Below are 18,276 nucleotides of genomic sequence, written 5' to 3' on the forward strand. Positions count from 1 at the left end.
TAGTGATGTCCTTAAGAAGACACAAAACCTATTCTTATTTACATATGGCTGAGCAACATGAATTTTCTTTAATCTGTTGTCCCAAAAGAATAGGCAATTCTAATCACAACAATATGTGCCACCTCTGATATGCAACCAATGAACTGTGTTGTTTACCATGTTAGTGGACAAAATTCAGCTTTGAGGGGACCATTTGTAAGACAGGTTCCTTTCAACCCTGACATATTTGAACTACTCCAGTGTCCATAGATATGAAGTCTCTGCCCAAGACTTCTGATTGTAACTTACAGATAAGGTTTCCTTCTGCCCATGGGGCCTTAACTTGCCAACTCAGTATCATAAGATCTTAGGTTATTTAAAAAAAAAATCAGAGAACTGGCCAGGCGTGGTGGCTCACGCCTGTAAGCCCAGCACTTTGGGAGGCCAAGGCGGGCAGATCGCAAGGTCAGGAGTTCGAGACCAGCCTGGCCAACATGGTGAAACCCCGTCTCTATTAAAAATACAAAAATTAGCTGGGTATGGTGGTGTGCGCCTATAGTCCCAGCTACTCGGGACGCTGAGGCAGGAGAATCACTTGAACCCGGGAGGCAGAGGTTGCAGTGAGCCAAGACCGTGCCACTGCACTCCAGCCTGGTGACAGAGCGAGACTCCGTCTCAAAAATAAAAAATAGAGGAACCAATGCATGCATGTGTAAGTAAAATGTTCAGAAATTTTAAAAGGGAAGAGATAAGAAAGAAATATTCTCACTTATAAGTGGGAGCTTGGGAGCTAAATGATGAGAACACATGGTCACAGAGAGGGGAACGACACACACTGAGGCCTACCGGAGGGTGGAGGGTGGGAGGAGGGAGAGGATCAGGAAAAATAACTGGTGGATACTAAGCTTAATACCTGGGTGATGAAATAATCTGTACAACAACCCCCATGACACACATTTACCTATGTAACAAACCTGCACATCCTGCACATGTACCCCTGAACTCAAAATGCAAGTTTTTTTAAAAAAGAAAAATAAGATGAGGGAGAGAACTTAAAATATCCCAGTGAAGTTTTTTCGTCAAAGGGATTAGAAATGCTATCTTTTTTTAAGGGTACATTCTGCAAATACTTTAGCATGTTTTCAGTCAGCTGTTTATTTGCCCTCACATGTGTAACTCCACTTGTAAACTTTCCTGCAATCATCATCAGTACAGTCTGAGCTCAAGAAAGGTCTTCAGAATACGGTCATCTGTAATAGTCATCAGAGAAAAACTAGAGTTTCCATACTGTAGTCAAGTGTGGGTGGAGAGTAAGTCTTGTGACCGTCCAGTGACAAGTGGCCTCTGCAGCCACCTGTGTGTGATGTTTGCTTGGGCCTGTCTGCATGTTACTCATCAGCTCATGTAGACTGGGACACCTGGAGACACCCCTCATGGGACACCTGCCAAGACACAGCCATCATGCTAGAGTGCACGACAGAGAGCTGGACCGACATATGAGGACAAATAAGGAGCTGCTGTATTTCCTGCTTCAAACAAAAGAGGAAGGAAAACCATTTTCACAATGCAGGCTTTTCCTCACTGTAACATCCATTTGTTCAGAGGGAAGCGATTTTGCTCCTTTATTTCACTTTTCTTTTACTTCTCTCTCACCTTCATTTTTAAAGTTGCTACATCCTATCTTAGGTATATAACATATTTTTATTTAAAAATGCACTTCATAGAAATAAGACATGAATCTGTTTAATGTATAAGATGTTAAAATATTATAGATACATCTAAGGTCCCTTTCAACCATAATTCTCAATCCAGGTCCTGTCCCTAATTCCCCAGAGATAATCTGTTTGAAGTATAACTTTGCAGATCTTTTTCTATTCATTTTCAAGTGTGTTTGTGTGTATGTGTGTGTGCACACACACCTGCCCAAAGGGGCAAATGGATAGTGTCTATTAAACTTAAAACCCAAGAATCTTGCACATGTGCACAAGGAGGCACATACAGCTATGTTTACTGCAGCATGGCTTTTCATTTTGAAAATTTTGAAATATTGGAAACAGCTTATGCTTTCATTGAGAATAACTAAATAAACCATAGTATCTATTCCATGGATATACCACCATTTGCACTAACCTGAAATGCTTCTCAATTGCAGAAAATATGTACCATATAATATTGGTGCAAGAAATTCTTTTAAAGATTTTCTTCATATTAATAATACACATTAAATCACTGAATTATTTTATTTGAGAATTTTAAGGTATTTCATTGTTCTCCCTAAGTGTTAGAACACATAAATAAGTTTATAGCATATGTATACACCTTTCCTACTCTGTCTCCACCATATATAGAGAATGAATAGAGGTAAAAAATGGCTTATGAGAGTATAGTCATTTTACAAAGCCATGATATTCTGCAATTGTTATTTAAATTGTAATTATTTTAAATGTAATATAAAGTTCACTGATTCAAAGACTATGCTATGCATGTGGAAATTGTTTAAGTATTTTTTTTTTTTTTTTTTTCCGAGACAGAGTCTCGCTCTGTTGCCCAGGCTGGAGTGCAGTGGCACGGTCTCGGCTCACTGCAAGCTCCACCTCCCGGGTTCACGCCATTCTCCTGCCTCAGCCTCCCAAATAGCTGGGACTACAGGCGCGCGGCATCACGCCCGGCTAATTTTTTGTATTTTTAGTAGAGACGGGGTTTCACTGTGTTAGCCCGGATGGTTTCGATCTCCTGACCTCGTGATCCGCCCGCCTCGGCCTCCCAAAGTGCTGGGATTAAGGCGTGAGCCACCGCGCCCGGCCTGTTTAAGTATTTGAATGAAGAGGCAATGACACATTTCACTCAAAGGGACTGCAAAGGGCACACACCAACCAAAGAATGTGACTTTAAGTCTGTATATAGCTCAGTTTCTTCTTCCTGCTACTGCCCTTTTGCTCTTTCAGGCTGTGCCTGTGGAACAATGTTCCTAAAATGGCCAGCCCCTCTTCAGATCATTTGCAGGGATGGGAGAAGGCTGCAGATTGTAGCCACAGCTGTTTATAAATGGAGTGTAATGAAATCCAATCTTTCATCCAGACATGTGGGAGCCAAGGGCTGGAACATGGTGCCCCAGGAGCCTGGGCCAGACTGGGTCAGGTCAGTACTTGCCCTGGGGTTGCAGGGCGCAGAGTGTGATGTAAGAGACAAGGTTTGGTGGGGAAATCCTAAGTGACAGCCAAGTTGACCATTATTCATTCAAAACACTTGGTGGATTTGAAAAGAAATGATGACTGTAGTGCACACGCAGATAGCAAGCAAAGGAAAGACAAGACAGTGAGAGTTAAAGGTAGGTGATAGAAGTAAGAGACTTCGAAAGCTAAGGGAAAGAAAGTGACCCAACTGCTTCTTGTAGATGCCTTTGGGGAAGAAGACATTCAGGGTAGCAACTTAACTTGAACAAAGGACTAATGTGATGTTATTTCTAAAACATAAAACTGTTTTAATTTCTTTTGTGAAATTAGATATGCAGCTGTACTTTGAGAGTATAAACATCGGCATCATCATACATGAATGTAAACCCAAACAGCAGCCACTTTTTGAAATAGATTGAATTTCTTTGAAAAAAATCATTATCATGTTCTTATACTGGATTTTTAGGAATGTGGGTTAAATTCAAACCAAAAACTTATTTTCTTATTTCTTCCTTCTCTAGACCATGGTCAGCACTAGGAATGAACTGCCGAGGACTCATGAATCTATTAATGCTCTCCACAGGGAAAGAAGGTAGGAGCCACATGAATATGTGCAAATACCGATCGCAGAGAGAAATCCACAGCATTTCCTTTGCTTTTTTAGAAAAATTTTCTACAAAAATTTTACCTTTTTTTTTTTCAATTTGAGAGAAACTTTTAAGTCAAGAAATCCTGTGATTCCAATATGAAAGTAAAAGGGAGCTTTGACTCTATTTGAGCAGTTAAGCATAATAAAAATCACCAGGCTAAGTTCTGACTTTTGATTGCCTGATTTTATTCCTTAGAATTTGGTTAAGCACTTTTAGTGAAGTATTGATTCTTGTGTGTATCTTGTGTTATGTATGTGTTTTACCTACTTCTAAAGAAATTAGTTGTTATCCAACAGCATCTAACATTCTACTAGGGTTATTAGGCTGAATGGAAACTGTTTATCATCTTCTGATTGTGTCTTAAGGAACTAATCATTTCTTGAGCTCTTAGCTCCTGCTGTTATTCCTTTAGAAGATAGAATTCCTGGTTCCCCAGTAAGAAGCTTCCCCTGAGGGAAAAACTTTGTTTTCAGGCACAATACTTAATATCCAGTAGACGTCCAACAAACTAGCAATTCTATGTATGTATGTATGATGAAATATACTTCCTAATCTAAATGTACAGAATATATAAAACATTTTCTAAATTCTGTGATAACTCATGAAAAGGAGTTCAATAAACACTTTTAAAGTATCAAAATAATTTAAATCTTAAAAGTAGTTTTAATATTTTTCATGGAATAAGAAAAAGAAATTAGAAAACATTTTTAAAGTAGTAAAGCAATGGAAAGGCTATATTAAAATTGAAAATGTAGAAATAAAGGCAAATTTTAAAGTTTAGTTTGTTTAACTTAGTTCTTCAAATGATTATTTAAAATGAATTATTTTAAACTAAATATTCCCTTTGATATAATCCATGTCTACTATCTACACCATTTGTATCCTACCAAAGTATTTATCACTACAAAGTATACCAAAGTGTAAGGCTGATTATTGAATGAAATATGACACGAAGCTCTTTGTTCCTGCCTATACCATCATTTTTATCAATAATTTGGATGAAACTGTAGAGAGCCCAATTCTCAAATGCGTATGTGACATGATACCAAAACCCCTAGGTAATAAACTGAATTACAGTCTTGGATCACTGAGATTTAATAGACTGGAACAGTGAGGCAGTTAATAAAGACCAAATTTTATGGGATTAAAGGAAAATCCCACAATTGCAGGCCCATATGCACAAGTAGTGTGAAAAAGACCTGTGATATATATGATAGTTAACTGCAAGTTCAGTGATAGCCAATTATGTCACTGATTATTTTAAAAGCAACAGTCTCAGACACATGAACAGAAAGAGTACTATTAAATTACTAGTTTTCTATTATTAATCTACACTGTGCTAGGTAAATTTACTAGTCCGATCTTACACTGCTATGAAGAAATACCTGAGACTGGGTAATTTATAAAGCAAAGAGGTTTAATTGACTCACAGTTCCGCATTGCTGGAGAGGCCTCAGGAAACTTACAATCATGGTGGAAGGCAAAGGGGAAGCAAGCACCTTCTTTACAGGGTGGCAGAACAGAGTGCAAGCGGGGGAAATGCCAGATGCTTATAAAACCATGAGATCTCGTGAGACTCACTCACTATCATGAGAACAGCATGGGGGAGACTGCTCCCATGATTTAATTACCTCCACCTGGTCCTGCCCTTGACACGTGGGGATTATGGGGATTACAATTCAAGATGAAATTTGGGTGGGGACACAGCCAAACCACATCAGTAATGGACAAAGTAAGTAACATTTCACTGCTTTGGGCATGATTAGCTTGCCCAGGGAGTATTTGTGTTCCATTTGAACAGTTAATACATGGGAGATTCAAGCTGCTTAGCCCCCACCAGAAAGCAGAAATACACATAAAAAGTATAGAAAGGCAGATTTCAAATTGTTTGAAAGGAATTATTTCTTAGATAACCTGAACTGTTTGTTATGAGTAGACAATTGCCTGGAAAGTCCTGGGCTCCCAGTTGCTGAAGATATTGGCACCATGTGAATTGTATTTACTAGAAACAACCCGTAAGCATCTCTTCTTTAAAAAGATGCAGAAGGAGAAAAGCACTGGATTTCTGGCAGAGTCCCACCTTCTTCTACCTGGATTGTGGAAGGATAGGGATGCGTGTCTTCTAGTTGTCCAGGCCTGGTGGATGGGCCAGAGAGGAGGAAGCGGACACGGGTGGTGGACATCAGGAAAAGAGAGAGCCTGACATCATTAGTGGTCATAATAAGCACAACACTTTGGGTCCAGAGAACACCATCTAGACAGGCTGTCTGAGAATGTTTCTTTGTTGCTGGCTGTGTAAAACCCCTGGGCTGACTCCTTTCTGAGAAACCCACATAAAGATATACCTGAAACTCCAATTATGAGCAAGGATTTTAGAGTCAGACTCCTGTTTCACCTGAGTATGACTGTCTGGAAGTTAGAGGGCTATCTTTCAGAGATGCCTGCTTTGCATGGGAGCCCAAACTAAATTTTAAGACCTCCCCAAGCTCTATGCAATTAGGAATTTTGCAGGTTCTAACACTGAGACATGTTGCATTTCATACCAGACAGCCAATTTCCACAAATTCCACAAATATGCTAACAGCAGTGATCAAATAAAACTACTTTATTTAGACAATTTTAGTTGTAAACCTACTATATGACAGGAACTATTTTAGGCCTGGTGCAGAAGACATGGCAACACACACACACACACACACACACACACACACACACATATGCAAAGTTGCCAGAATAAAAAGACAATAAGCAATTAAATAGGGAGTAGAGTAGGTAATATATAAGTAAAATAATAAGTAATAAATAATTTAAAAGCCTGTAGTATGTCACAGTGTATGGCTGCCTAGAAGTTTGAAGGCTGGACTCTTCAGGCTTTGTAGTAATTAGACATGGCAGAATGCCACAGAGACAAATAAAGAAGGGAAGAGTTTGGCCATGCTGGAGGAGAGGTTGGGGTTGTCGTTTGTGTATTCAAATAGGGCAGTCAGAGAATGCCTCACTGAAAAGGCGCCTTGTGAGCAAAGACTTGAAGAAGGTGGGGGAGGGAACTGAGCAATGACCTGGAGAAGAAAGAGCGTCCAGGCAGAGGGAGTGGAAGAGCAGACTCGAAGTGGGGAACAGGCCTGGGGTGTTCAAAAAGGAGCCAGGAGCTCCATATGGCCACAGGGGAGTGAATAAGCCGGAAAGCAAGAGATGAGTTCAGAGAGGGAAGGGGGCATCTGTGCCATCTTTGTGGGGCTTGTCCACCTCCGTAAGGACTTCTGTTTACTTTAAATGAAGAGGGAGCCCCTGGTGGGTTCTGAGCAGAAGAGCAACATAGCCTGCCTTTTGTTTTAAAGAATTGCCCTGATTACCCTGACGACTTGGTTCATATTTTTTTAGAGACAGCATCTCACTCTATCAGCCAGGCTGGAGAGCAGTGGTGTAATTATAGCTCACTGTAACCTCTAACTCCTGGGCTCAAGTGATCCCCCTGCCTCAGCTTTCCAAGTAGCTGTGACTACAGGTGCCACCACACTCAGCTAATTTGTGTGTGTGTGTGTGTGTGTGTGTGTGTGTGTGTGTGTAGATGAGGTCTTGCTATGCTATGTTGCCCAGGCTGGTCTCAATTTCCTGGCCTCAAGGGATACCCCAACTTGGCCTCCTAAAGCACTAAGATAACACACACACACACACACACACACACACACACGAGTGAGCACACCCAGCTTCTTAGTTCGTTCTTAAACCAATGAACAACTAGACAAAAAGAGAAGCCAAAGCAGACCTATAATCCATGAATTGCAATATTATTCCTCCCCTGTGTTCCTGGTGAAGTGTTGGGTGTTTAGCCATGACAGGTGTACTATCATTCTGAATGGAGTCTTTCTAGACAAAAGGATAATGTATAAAGTCAATATTCCTATTTAAGTAGCCAGTAGAGGCAAGCTGTCAAAGGAATCTATAATATGCCTGGTGAGTTTTCTGAAATACTTCTAAAGCCAGTGGAATGCTTAGTGGAATCATATCCATAATACACACAAAGGCAGCTGCACATGGTGAACAAACAGTGTCAACAATATTGATCAATGTGAGATAACAGTTGAGGCACAGGGTTTCCCAATAGCCGGGCATGGTGGCAGGTGCCTGTAATCCCAGCTACTCAGGAGGCTGAGGCAGGAGAATCACTTGAACCCAAGAGGCAGAGGTTGCAGTGAACCAAGATCGCGCCACTGCATTCTCCAGCCTGGGTGACAGAGTGAGGCTCTACCTCAAGAAACAAACCAACCAACCAACAAACAAACAAAAAACACACATAGTTGAGACACAGGGTTTTCCAACATCTTTTCCCACAAAAAGGACTGGAATACATCTTACCAGGGCTCTAATTAGTGTGCTGGCCTCTTGCCCTTCCAAACCACTCAAATCTGTTCTCTTTTCAGGCTCCTTAAAAAACAGTTAAACCAATACAAAGACAAGTTGCAAGCTATATACACCTCCCAGGAAGAAAGAAGTTGCCGATTTGAAACAAAGATTTACAAACTCAAAACCAACCAGGATAGTCTATGGAGCAAGCTCCAGCAGATAAGACGGGACCTACAGGTATAAAATGTGAGAGATACTGGCCATCTGGACCGCCTGAAGTCTAACCTTGAGTCCTTCAGCCAAAGGAGGAGCTTCCCACCTTACTTTGATCAGCCTCTTCTCCCTGTACCCTGACCTCCCACTTCCTCATCCAGGCTATATCCTATCCCTCCATGAAGGTAGTGCCATTGAAAGACAACAGGATCTGTAATATTTATAAACAATAGACTTTGGGGCAAAGTGATTCTTTATAGCATAGGTTTTTTAACCTTTTGATCTCAGGATCCCTGTACATTCTTAGAAATATTTGAGAATCTGGAGAGGATTTTGGTTCTGTGGTTATATCTGTTTGTATTGATATCGATTGTTATAGATATAACCACAGAAACAAAATGAAAATGAATTAATGAAAATTAAATTAATAATAAAATACATAATAAAATTACTGAAAATCAAAACTGAGTTGTTAAATAAATTAAATAGGTAATAAAATTAATGCAAATTAAAACTGAGAAGTTAAAATGTATTCACTAACGAAAACATAAAAATGATAAACCCATTAAATATACAGATAACATTTTTAAACAATATGTTTTTCTAAAAACCTTAGAAGAGTGGCACTGCTTTATATTTTCCACAAATCTCTTTAAATATCTGGCTTAATAAAAGACAGCTGAAATTTTGTAACCACTTCAGCAATCAATCTGCTGCAATGTGTTTCAGTTGAAGTATCTGAAGAAATCAGGCCTCACCCAGATTTGCAGTTGAAAAAGAGAGAACTATATTAATAGCCTTTCAGATACCGAGGCATACTTCTCTTTAATACTACACCAAGACATGATTTATGACAGCTTTTTAAAGGAGACTTTAATCTAAAACTATATTTATGTCACATTGTTTCATTAAAATCCAGTGTTCTTACACGGTCTTTGAGTGGGTCTCCTAGCATGCATGATTGTGTAACATTATACACTGATCATTTGGAAAATATTGGTTCACTGAGCTATGCTGAATGTCCTAATTCTCATCCATTTTATTATACAGGATCTAAACAATTCACGTTCATTAATGTCACTACCAATCTCACTAAAAAATTGCGCAAGAATTGGAAAGCTATGAAGCTCATAGTGGTAGGATGCAAGTTTTCCAAAATTCTAATTTTTGTTTGAAAGCCTGTTTATTATGTATGTAAATATACATTTTAGACAGGGTCTTGCTCTGTCATCCAGGCTGGAGTGCAGTGGCAGGATCATAGCTCACTGCAGCCTCGAACTCCTGGGGCTCAAGCAATCCTTCCGCCTCAACCTTGTGGCTAGCCAGGATCTCAGGCTCATGCCAGCACACCCAGCTAATTTTTATTTATTTATTTTTGTAGACAGGGGGTCTCACTATGTTGTCCAGACTGGTCTTGAACTCCTGGCCTCAAGCAATCCTCACACCTCCACCTCCCAAAGTGCTGGGATTACAGACGTGAGCCACTGTGCCCGGCCTTAATTGTTATAACTGACAGCAAATACTGTTAATTGTTTTCCTTGCAGAGACATTCTCGCTTTGTTCATTTTTGAGAAACTGTTTGACAAATACCCAAGTCTGAATAACCATAGTCTGTCAGTCTTTCTTTGACACAAGAGGCAATCCTTTTGTATTTCAGTACACAGCAGAAGTGTCTTATGCACACTTCCCACTTCGTCACACACAATATTTAAAAGGCATGTGTTAGTATTTTTAAAACTAAGAATTTTTCTATTCCATCAAAGGCGTTCTTAAGCAGAACTGGCTTTTTTTTTTTTTTCCACTGCTAGTGTATGAGGGTGAAGAATATCTTGATTATTAGCACTGTTTGGTGACGCTGCCTTGATTCACACTAAAGCCCCAACAGCTTTACTTACTGATTTTGCATCATCAGTGCACATGTCAATACAATAAACAAATAACATCTAAGTATCCTTATGAACATAATTTTGACATCACAAACCCTAGAAGGGTCTTGGGGATCTCCTAGGGTCTGTGGGCCACACATTGAGAACTGTGCTTCAAGTGGAGCACGTCCCTGAATTTTCTCCCTGTGGCTTACTCTGAAGCCCCTCACAACACACCTACCAGAAAGACTATTATAAAATGCTTTATTGTAATAATTTTTATCTGTCAATTCAACATACGCTTATGTTTTCAGAAATTCCTTATGGTATTTTTAGAACCTGGGCTTTTTAGAACCCAGGATTTTCCTAAACTTCTTGTAATTATTCCCTCTGTTATTTTAGAACCTGAGCTGTTCCAACTCTTGTAGAGAGTTTTACGTTGACATAGAATTAGCAGAATAAATTAAAATTAATAGTAATGATAATATATTTACAAAGGAGAAAGAAAAGTCTTGCATTAGAATGTTCTGTTGGAATGTTGAAATGTAACGCATTTATGAAAAAGTAAGATAAACGTTAATTTCTTCATAAATAAAGTTTTGTTTCCCCAGGTAAGGTTGCAGCCACCCCGTCCTTCATCTTCTTCCTTTCAAAGTGTGGGGACCACGGTTGGCCATTCTTCAACTGAAAAGGTTCCAAAGGGAGGGGATTATTTGCAGATCAAGAATGCCACTGAAGATGCTTCAAGATGGGAACCTCTTCCTAACCCTGGTGAGGTTGACAGAAGTCACAGAAGTCACACAAATGCAGAGCATGTTCTGCGAAATTCAGAATCACCAGAGGCCACTTTGCACAGCACCAGGGCACAAAGCCAAGCGCAGAAGATGCTAAGGAAAGTCATTAGCGCCCTACCCAGTTGTCAGGAGGGACTGAAGCAGGACACCCCCAAAATGATTCCTGCTGAAAGGAGCAGTCCTGCTCTGGCAACCACGGAAAAGAAAGCGGCAGGTAACATCAAGGAGAGAAAGGATGAGCTGGAGGAAGAGGAACTGCAAGAACTATTGTCAAAACTTATGGATGCCTTCAATCTAGAAATGCCATCAGGTAAGGTTTACACAATCCATAGACATCGTGATGGCCAAGGATTCAAGCTGCCTTTTTAAAAACTTGATTTTATAACAGCCCAACAGCTCCAGTTCATTTAGTATGTAGCAGCGCTCTGAATCTATTGGTTATCCGTAGCATCTCTGAACTTGATTTTTAGGATTACCTAATTCATGGGGCTGTTGTGAGTATTAAAAGTGATAAACCATATAAGACTTTAGTATAAAACCTGGCATATAGTGAGCATTCAGTAAATGCTTATTATTTTGTTATTATAAAATATTGTTATTATTATCAGTATCCCTAAATCATATATACCTGGGAAGCCAATGTCACCATTTAAAAATAGGGATAATATTGTAACTCTCTTTTGTTTTTTTTTTTTTTTTTTGAGACGGAGTCTCGCTCTGTCGCCCAGCCCAGGCTGGAGTGCAGTGGCGCGATCTCGGCTCACTGCAAGCTCCGCCTCCCGGGTTCACGCCATTCTCCTGCCTCAGCCTCCCGAGTAGCTGGGACTACAGGCGCCCACAACCGCGCACGGCTAATTTTTTGTATTTTTAGTAGAGACGGGGTTTCACCGTGGTCTCGATCTCCTGACCTTGTGATCCGCCCGCCTCGGCCTCCCAAAGTGCTGGGATTACAGGCGTGAGCCACCGCGCCCGGCCGTAACTCTCTTTCTAGAAGAGAATTGATTATGATTTCTATATTATAAGTAGTATCATCATTATTATCTTCTTCATAAGCTATGATTCATTGCTAAATTTTGAAGGCTTTAAAAAAGATCCTTCTTTACTATAATTATTGCTTCTGTTTTGGAATGCCATTGTCTTATTTCTCATTAGGGTATTTTGTTATCTTTACATATATAGAGAGAGATCCTTCTCAGTTTACAACGGGATTACATCTTGATAAACCCAATGTAAGTTGAAAATATTGTTAGGTAGAAAATGCATACAGTATACCTAACCTACCAAACATTCTAGCTTAATCTAGCCTACCTTAAATGTGCTCAGAACACGTACATTCGCCTACGCTTGGACAAAATCATTAAACACAAAGCCTACTTTATAATAAAGTGTTGAATATATCATTTAAGTCATTAAATATAATACACTGTGGAGTACACTACTGGTCATTTACTCTTGTGATTACGTGGCTGAGTGGGAGCTGTGGCTCACTGCTGCTGCCCGACTTCACTAGATAGCATGTATTGCTGGCCTGGGAAATGATCAAAATTCAAACCTCGAAGTATTATTTCCTACTAAACACATATCACTTTTGCACCATCATAAAATTAAAAAAATGGTAAGTCAATCCATCATAAGTCAGGAAGTATTTGTACACACACACACCCCGTTGATTCTTGAACAATGCAGGGATTAGGGGCTGGCCGCCTGCACAGTTGAAAATTTGCACGTAACTTTTACTCCCCAAAACTTTATTAATAGCCTACTGTTGACTGGAAGCCTTACCAATGAACATAAATGGTTAACACACATGTTATATGTCATAGGTATTATATACAGTTATAATAAAGCTAGAAAAAAGAAAATGTTTTCAAAATCATAGAAAGATAAACATATTTAAGTGGAAGTAGATCTTTATAAAGGTCTTCATCCTCATTATTTTCATGTTGAGTAGGCTGAGGAGGAGAAAAGGGAGGAGGAGGAGTTGGTCTTGCTGTCCCAGGAGTGGCAGAGGCAGAAGAAAATTCACATATAAGTGGATTTGAACCCATACAGTTCAAACCTGTATTGTTCAAGGGTCAACTATATATAAATTTCTTTCTAAGAAAGCCTAAGGTGTCTTATGTTGGAGTGCGGATCATCTACAGACTTGTGATAAAATGAAGAATAAAATACTCATGTGTTTATGCGTCAGAGGAGGCCTTCTGAAAATATTTCTGAGTTGGTGTATTAGTTTGCTGGGGCTGCTATAACACAATAACACAGATTCAGTGGCTTAAACGAACAACCAAAATATATTTTCTCACAGTCCTGGAGGCCAGAAGTCCAAGATCAGGGTGTCAGCAGTGTTGGTTTCTTCTGAGACTTCTCTCCTGAGCTTGCAGATGGCTGTCTTCCCCCATGCCTTTATATGGCCTTCCTTCTATGTATGTCTATGTCTATGTCCAAATTTTTTCTTTTTATAAGAACACCAGTTATATTGGATTAGGGCCCATCCTAGCAACCTCATTTTAACTTAATTATCTCTTTAAAGACCCTATCTCCAAATATAGTCACATTCTGAGGCACTGGGGGTTAGTCAGGGCTTCAATATATAAATTTGGGGTAGGAGTGGGGCACATTTCAGCCCGTGGCTGTTGGAGGGCTATAAACTGAGTACATAATAATGTCAGCTTTACATAGAACTTGGTAGAACCAAGTCAATGAACTAATTATTTGGTGATTCTAAAATGCTCTACAGTAAATTGAATTGGAGTTATAATCTTTGTATTAACAAAAACAAGTTCAGAAAGATGCCAGAAGTATGTTCAAAAGGCAAGGGATGGGAACTCCTTGTGCCTGATTCTTAAGCTGACGCAAAATTCCACCCACTGCATTTCCATCTAAACATTTTTGGGGTCACAACGAGTATTCAAAGTAAAGTCAATATCCACTTGACTCGTTTTAGAAAAATTTCACCAAAAGTTTGCACTTTATAGAAAACTTTTTTAGTCTTTAGCGTATTAATGTTGTTTTTATTTTTTATTTTTGTTTCTCTAAATGAGCTGGAGAAAGCTGATAATTTCTACAATGTGTTGGGTCAGCACTCACAGATGTAGTGGCTGTATTGCACATTTTATTTTATTTTATTTTTTATTATACTTTAAGTTCTAGGGTGCATGTGCACAACGTGCAGGTTTGTTACATACGTATACATGTGCCATGTTGGTGTGTATTGCACATTTTAGATTGTTCGTAGGCTAGGTCTGCTACACATATTTGGAAGGCAGTTTCCCAATACTTGTGCAGTTTAATACTTAAGCTAAAAGATTAATTCATATTCCAAGTGACCTTATTAAGAGATATATATATATATATACACACACGTGTCATTATATCATTAAAAGGAAAATTACAAAAAGATGAAGTATACTTCTAAATTCAGTTGATGCAATAATGTATAAATATGCAATTAGCATTATCAAATCTTGTAGAAAATATTTTTAAAAGTCTCAAAATATTTCCTTAATGCTTTCACTCACAATCTCAATAGAACCATTGAGATGTTTCTGCAGGAAGTATGCTTTCTTATACAAATGTGCTTATGATATGAGCAGAATGGTACATATCTCTTTTTATTATAGTATTCTATACTTTGCAAGTACAGAAAAAAATAAAATTTCTTGAATAGTAATGCAACAAATACTAATTGTTGAGATTTAAAATTTCACTTTCACTTCTTTTATATTAGTCTTATTTCCTTGAGGCATTTAAACATGAGAAACTATATTAATCTTCATGGCTACTGTTTTGCATTATATATCACCCCTCACCCAATTATTTCTAATTATGTTTATATCATTATTCATTTTGATATTGAATATGACCCTAATTTCAAAATTCACTTAGTCATTGGCAATGTGTATTATTAAAATACACTTTATAATTTAAACATAATCTATGCATACTTACCAGAAGTATACCAAACTTAATCAGAGCCAGAACTATGATAACCACATGGATGAAGATGTGGAAAGTGAAACAAGCAAAATCAAAGTATTTTCATTTGCCTCTATCTCTATCATGGATGCATCAGATAATGACAAGAAGTTTCTAATCATGCCACTGATCCAGGTTTTTGTTTTTTGTTTTTTGTTTTTTTTTGAGAATTGTTGGGCCAGGCGCGGTGGCTCACGCCTGTAATCCCAACACTTTGGGAGGCCAAGGCAGGTGGATCACGAGGTCAGGAGATCGAGACCATCCTGGCTGACAAGGTGAAACCCCTCTCTACTAAAAAAATACAAAAAAATTAGTCGGGCGTGGTGGCTGGAGCCTGCTCAGGAGGCTGAAGCAGGAGAATGGCGTGAACCCAGGAGGCGGAGCTTGTAGTGAGCCGAGATCATGCCACTGCACTCCAGCCTGGGCGACAGAGTGAGACGCCGTCTCAAAAAAAATAAAATAAAAAAAGAGCGAGACTATGAGAGCTTCATGAAAAAGAGAAAGTTGTGTAGAAGTTCCACAAACCTCTTTAAATTCCAAACTTGGATTGAAAATTAGTAGTGAATAATTTGCCTAAAAATTGCAGTAAAAAATAAATTTGGAAAACTGTCTGCTGTTCCTTGCCTCTGTTGTGGCAAAAAAAAAAAAAAAAAAAAAAAAAAAAAGACAGTCCTCTTGTTTTACTGTATTGTTAAACTTTTTTTTTTTCCATTTGATAGTAAAATTTCTTGCATGTATCTACTAAGTTATTTTTCTAGCTTCTTTTTCCATCCCTTTTTACTATTCATTTGCCACTATAGGTTTCAGTGATGAGAAGTCAAGACAGAGATGTAGAGTGATGATATTAGGAGGGCATGGTTTGAGAACAAAGATGGTATCTTGGACTAGCATGAAAACACTTACCATAGTTTTTCCAAAAGGCTCAATGCAAAGCAAGCAGGAAAATAAATCCCATATCCCAGCTTCTCACTTTGGGGTGGAAACAATTGGACCATTCATCCAACTTTCTAACTCTTCTGGGGCATGTCCAAGGGACTGGGCTTCTGTCTAACCTGTCTCAGATTACTGACAAGACCCATCATATTCTAGATGCCTGAGAGATGCTTAAAAACAAAAGGCAGCTGGGACTATATGAAGATTTGAAGAGCCCCCGAGAATCTCTGACCAGGCTGATTGCTGAGGGTCTTCTTCTGTATGAGGCCAGTCTTGAAGACTAAGAGAGATAGTTATTTTTTCTATTGCACAGATACCAACATAAAGAGTAAAGAATAAGAAGTAACAGAGAAACATAGTTTAACAAAGAAGTAAGACAGAGCTCCAAAATGGACCCTTATGAAACAGTAATATTTGAATTACCTGACAGAGAATTCAAAATAACCGTCATAAAAATGCTCAATGAGCTCAGGAGAATAATACATAAATGAAATTGTAATTTCAACAAAGAGAGAAAATTTTAAAAGAACCAAACAATAGTCTTGGAGCTGCAGAATATAATAACTGAACTAAAAATTTCAGTAGAAGTGTTCAACAGCAGACTAGATCAAGCAGAAAAATCAGCAAACCCAAAGACAGACCATTTGAAATTATCCGATGAGAGGGGAAAAAAGAAGAAAGAGTGATGAAGGTTTAAGGGACATATAGAATGCTATTAAGCTGACCAATATTTGTAATATGGGAGTTGTAGAAGCAGAGGAGAAAGAAAGGGTCAGAAAGCTTATTCAAATAAACAAGGGCAAAAACTTCTCAAATTTGGGAAAGAAAATGGATATCCAGATCCAAGAATCCTAACAGACCCTGAATTAGATGAACTGAAAGACTTCAACACTGAGACACATTATAATCAAATTATCAAAAGTCAAACACAAAAGAGAATTTTGAAAGTGGCAAGAGAGAAGTGACTTACCATGTAGAAAGAAACCCTTACAAGATTATAACAGTTTTTACTTCAGAAACCTCACAGATATGGGATAATATATTCAAAGTGCTGAAAGAAGAAATAGACTATCAATCAAAAATACTATATCCAAAAACTAATTAGTAAAGGTAAATATATACAGGCAAATACAGAATACTATAATATGAAAGCAGTGGTATTTAAATAATTTTAATATAAAAGTTAAAAGACTCAAGTATTAAAAATAACATTAAAATATGTTAATTAATATACAATACAAAAATATGTAAATTGTGATGTCAATAACAAAATGGGGGCTGGATGCGGTGGCTCATATCTGTAATCCCAGCACTTTAAGAGGCTGAGTCAGGGAATTGCTTGAAGCTAGTAGTTCAAGACCAGCCTGAGAAACGTAGTGAGACCACATCTTTATAAAAAAATTGTTGTAAAGATGTGTGTGTGGTGATGCACGCCTATAGTCATATCTACTTAGGAGGCTGAGGAGGGAGGATCACTTGAGCCTTGGTGTTTGAGGTTACAATGAGCTAATCACACCACTGCACTCCATTCTGGGCAAGACAACAAGATCCCATCTCTAAAATGAAAAAAACAACAACAAAACAGTGAACAAAACAAAAACAAACCAACCAAAAAGAAAAGTGTATGGGGATGGCTGGGTGAGGTGGCTCACGCCTGTAATCTCAGCACTTTGGGAGGCCTAGGTGGGCGGATCACCTGAGATTGGGAGTTCAAGACCAGCCTGACCAACATGTAGAAACCCTGTCTCTACTAAAAATACAAAATTAGCCAGGCATCATGGTATGCGCCTGTAATCCCAGCTACTCAGGAGGCTGACGCAGGAGAATCCCTTGAACCCAGGAGGCGGAGGCTGCAGTGAGCCAAGATCATGCCATTGCACTCCAGCCTGGGCAATAAGAGTGAAACTCCATCCCCCCCCCAAAAAAAAAAAAAAAAGACTATTTAGAAAAGTGTATGGGGACTAAAAGTGAAAACTTTTTGAATGTAATTGAAGTGAAGTTATTATCAGCCAAAATAGGCTGTTATTACTGTAAGATGTTTTATATAAGCCTCATAGTAAGTGCAAATATAATAGCTGTCAAAGACGCACAAAAGAAAAAAATGAATTAAATAATATTAAAAAAATGAAGACAGCAAACTAGGAGAAGGGGGCAATACAACTAAAAGACAGACAAAAAGCAACTCTAAAAATGGCAAAATTGTCCTCCCCTATCAATAATTATTAAATATAAATGGATTAAAGCCTCCAATCAAAAGATATACATACAGTTGCTGAATGGATTGAAGAAAACGACCCAACTATATGCTGTCTACAAAAGACTCACTTCAGATTTAAGGACACAAAGGCTG

General features: G+C 38.6%; 1 protein-coding gene across 1 annotated transcript in view; it reads left to right on the plus strand.

Annotated features, from left to right (window-relative positions):
* DYTN (dystrotelin) overlaps positions 1-18,276 on the plus strand; it is a 72,144-nt gene that overhangs the window by 47,986 nt on the left and 5,882 nt on the right. The window contains exons 11-12 of the mRNA XM_050752248.1: positions 8,224-8,383; positions 10,836-11,328. Coding sequence (XP_050608205.1) covers positions 8,224-8,383; positions 10,836-11,328 — 653 coding nt within the window. The remainder of the gene's footprint in view (positions 1-8,223; positions 8,384-10,835; positions 11,329-18,276) is intronic.

Source organism: Macaca thibetana, chromosome 12 (assembly GCF_024542745.1).
Source record: "Macaca thibetana thibetana isolate TM-01 chromosome 12, ASM2454274v1, whole genome shotgun sequence".
NCBI lineage: Eukaryota > Metazoa > Chordata > Mammalia > Primates > Cercopithecidae > Macaca > Macaca thibetana.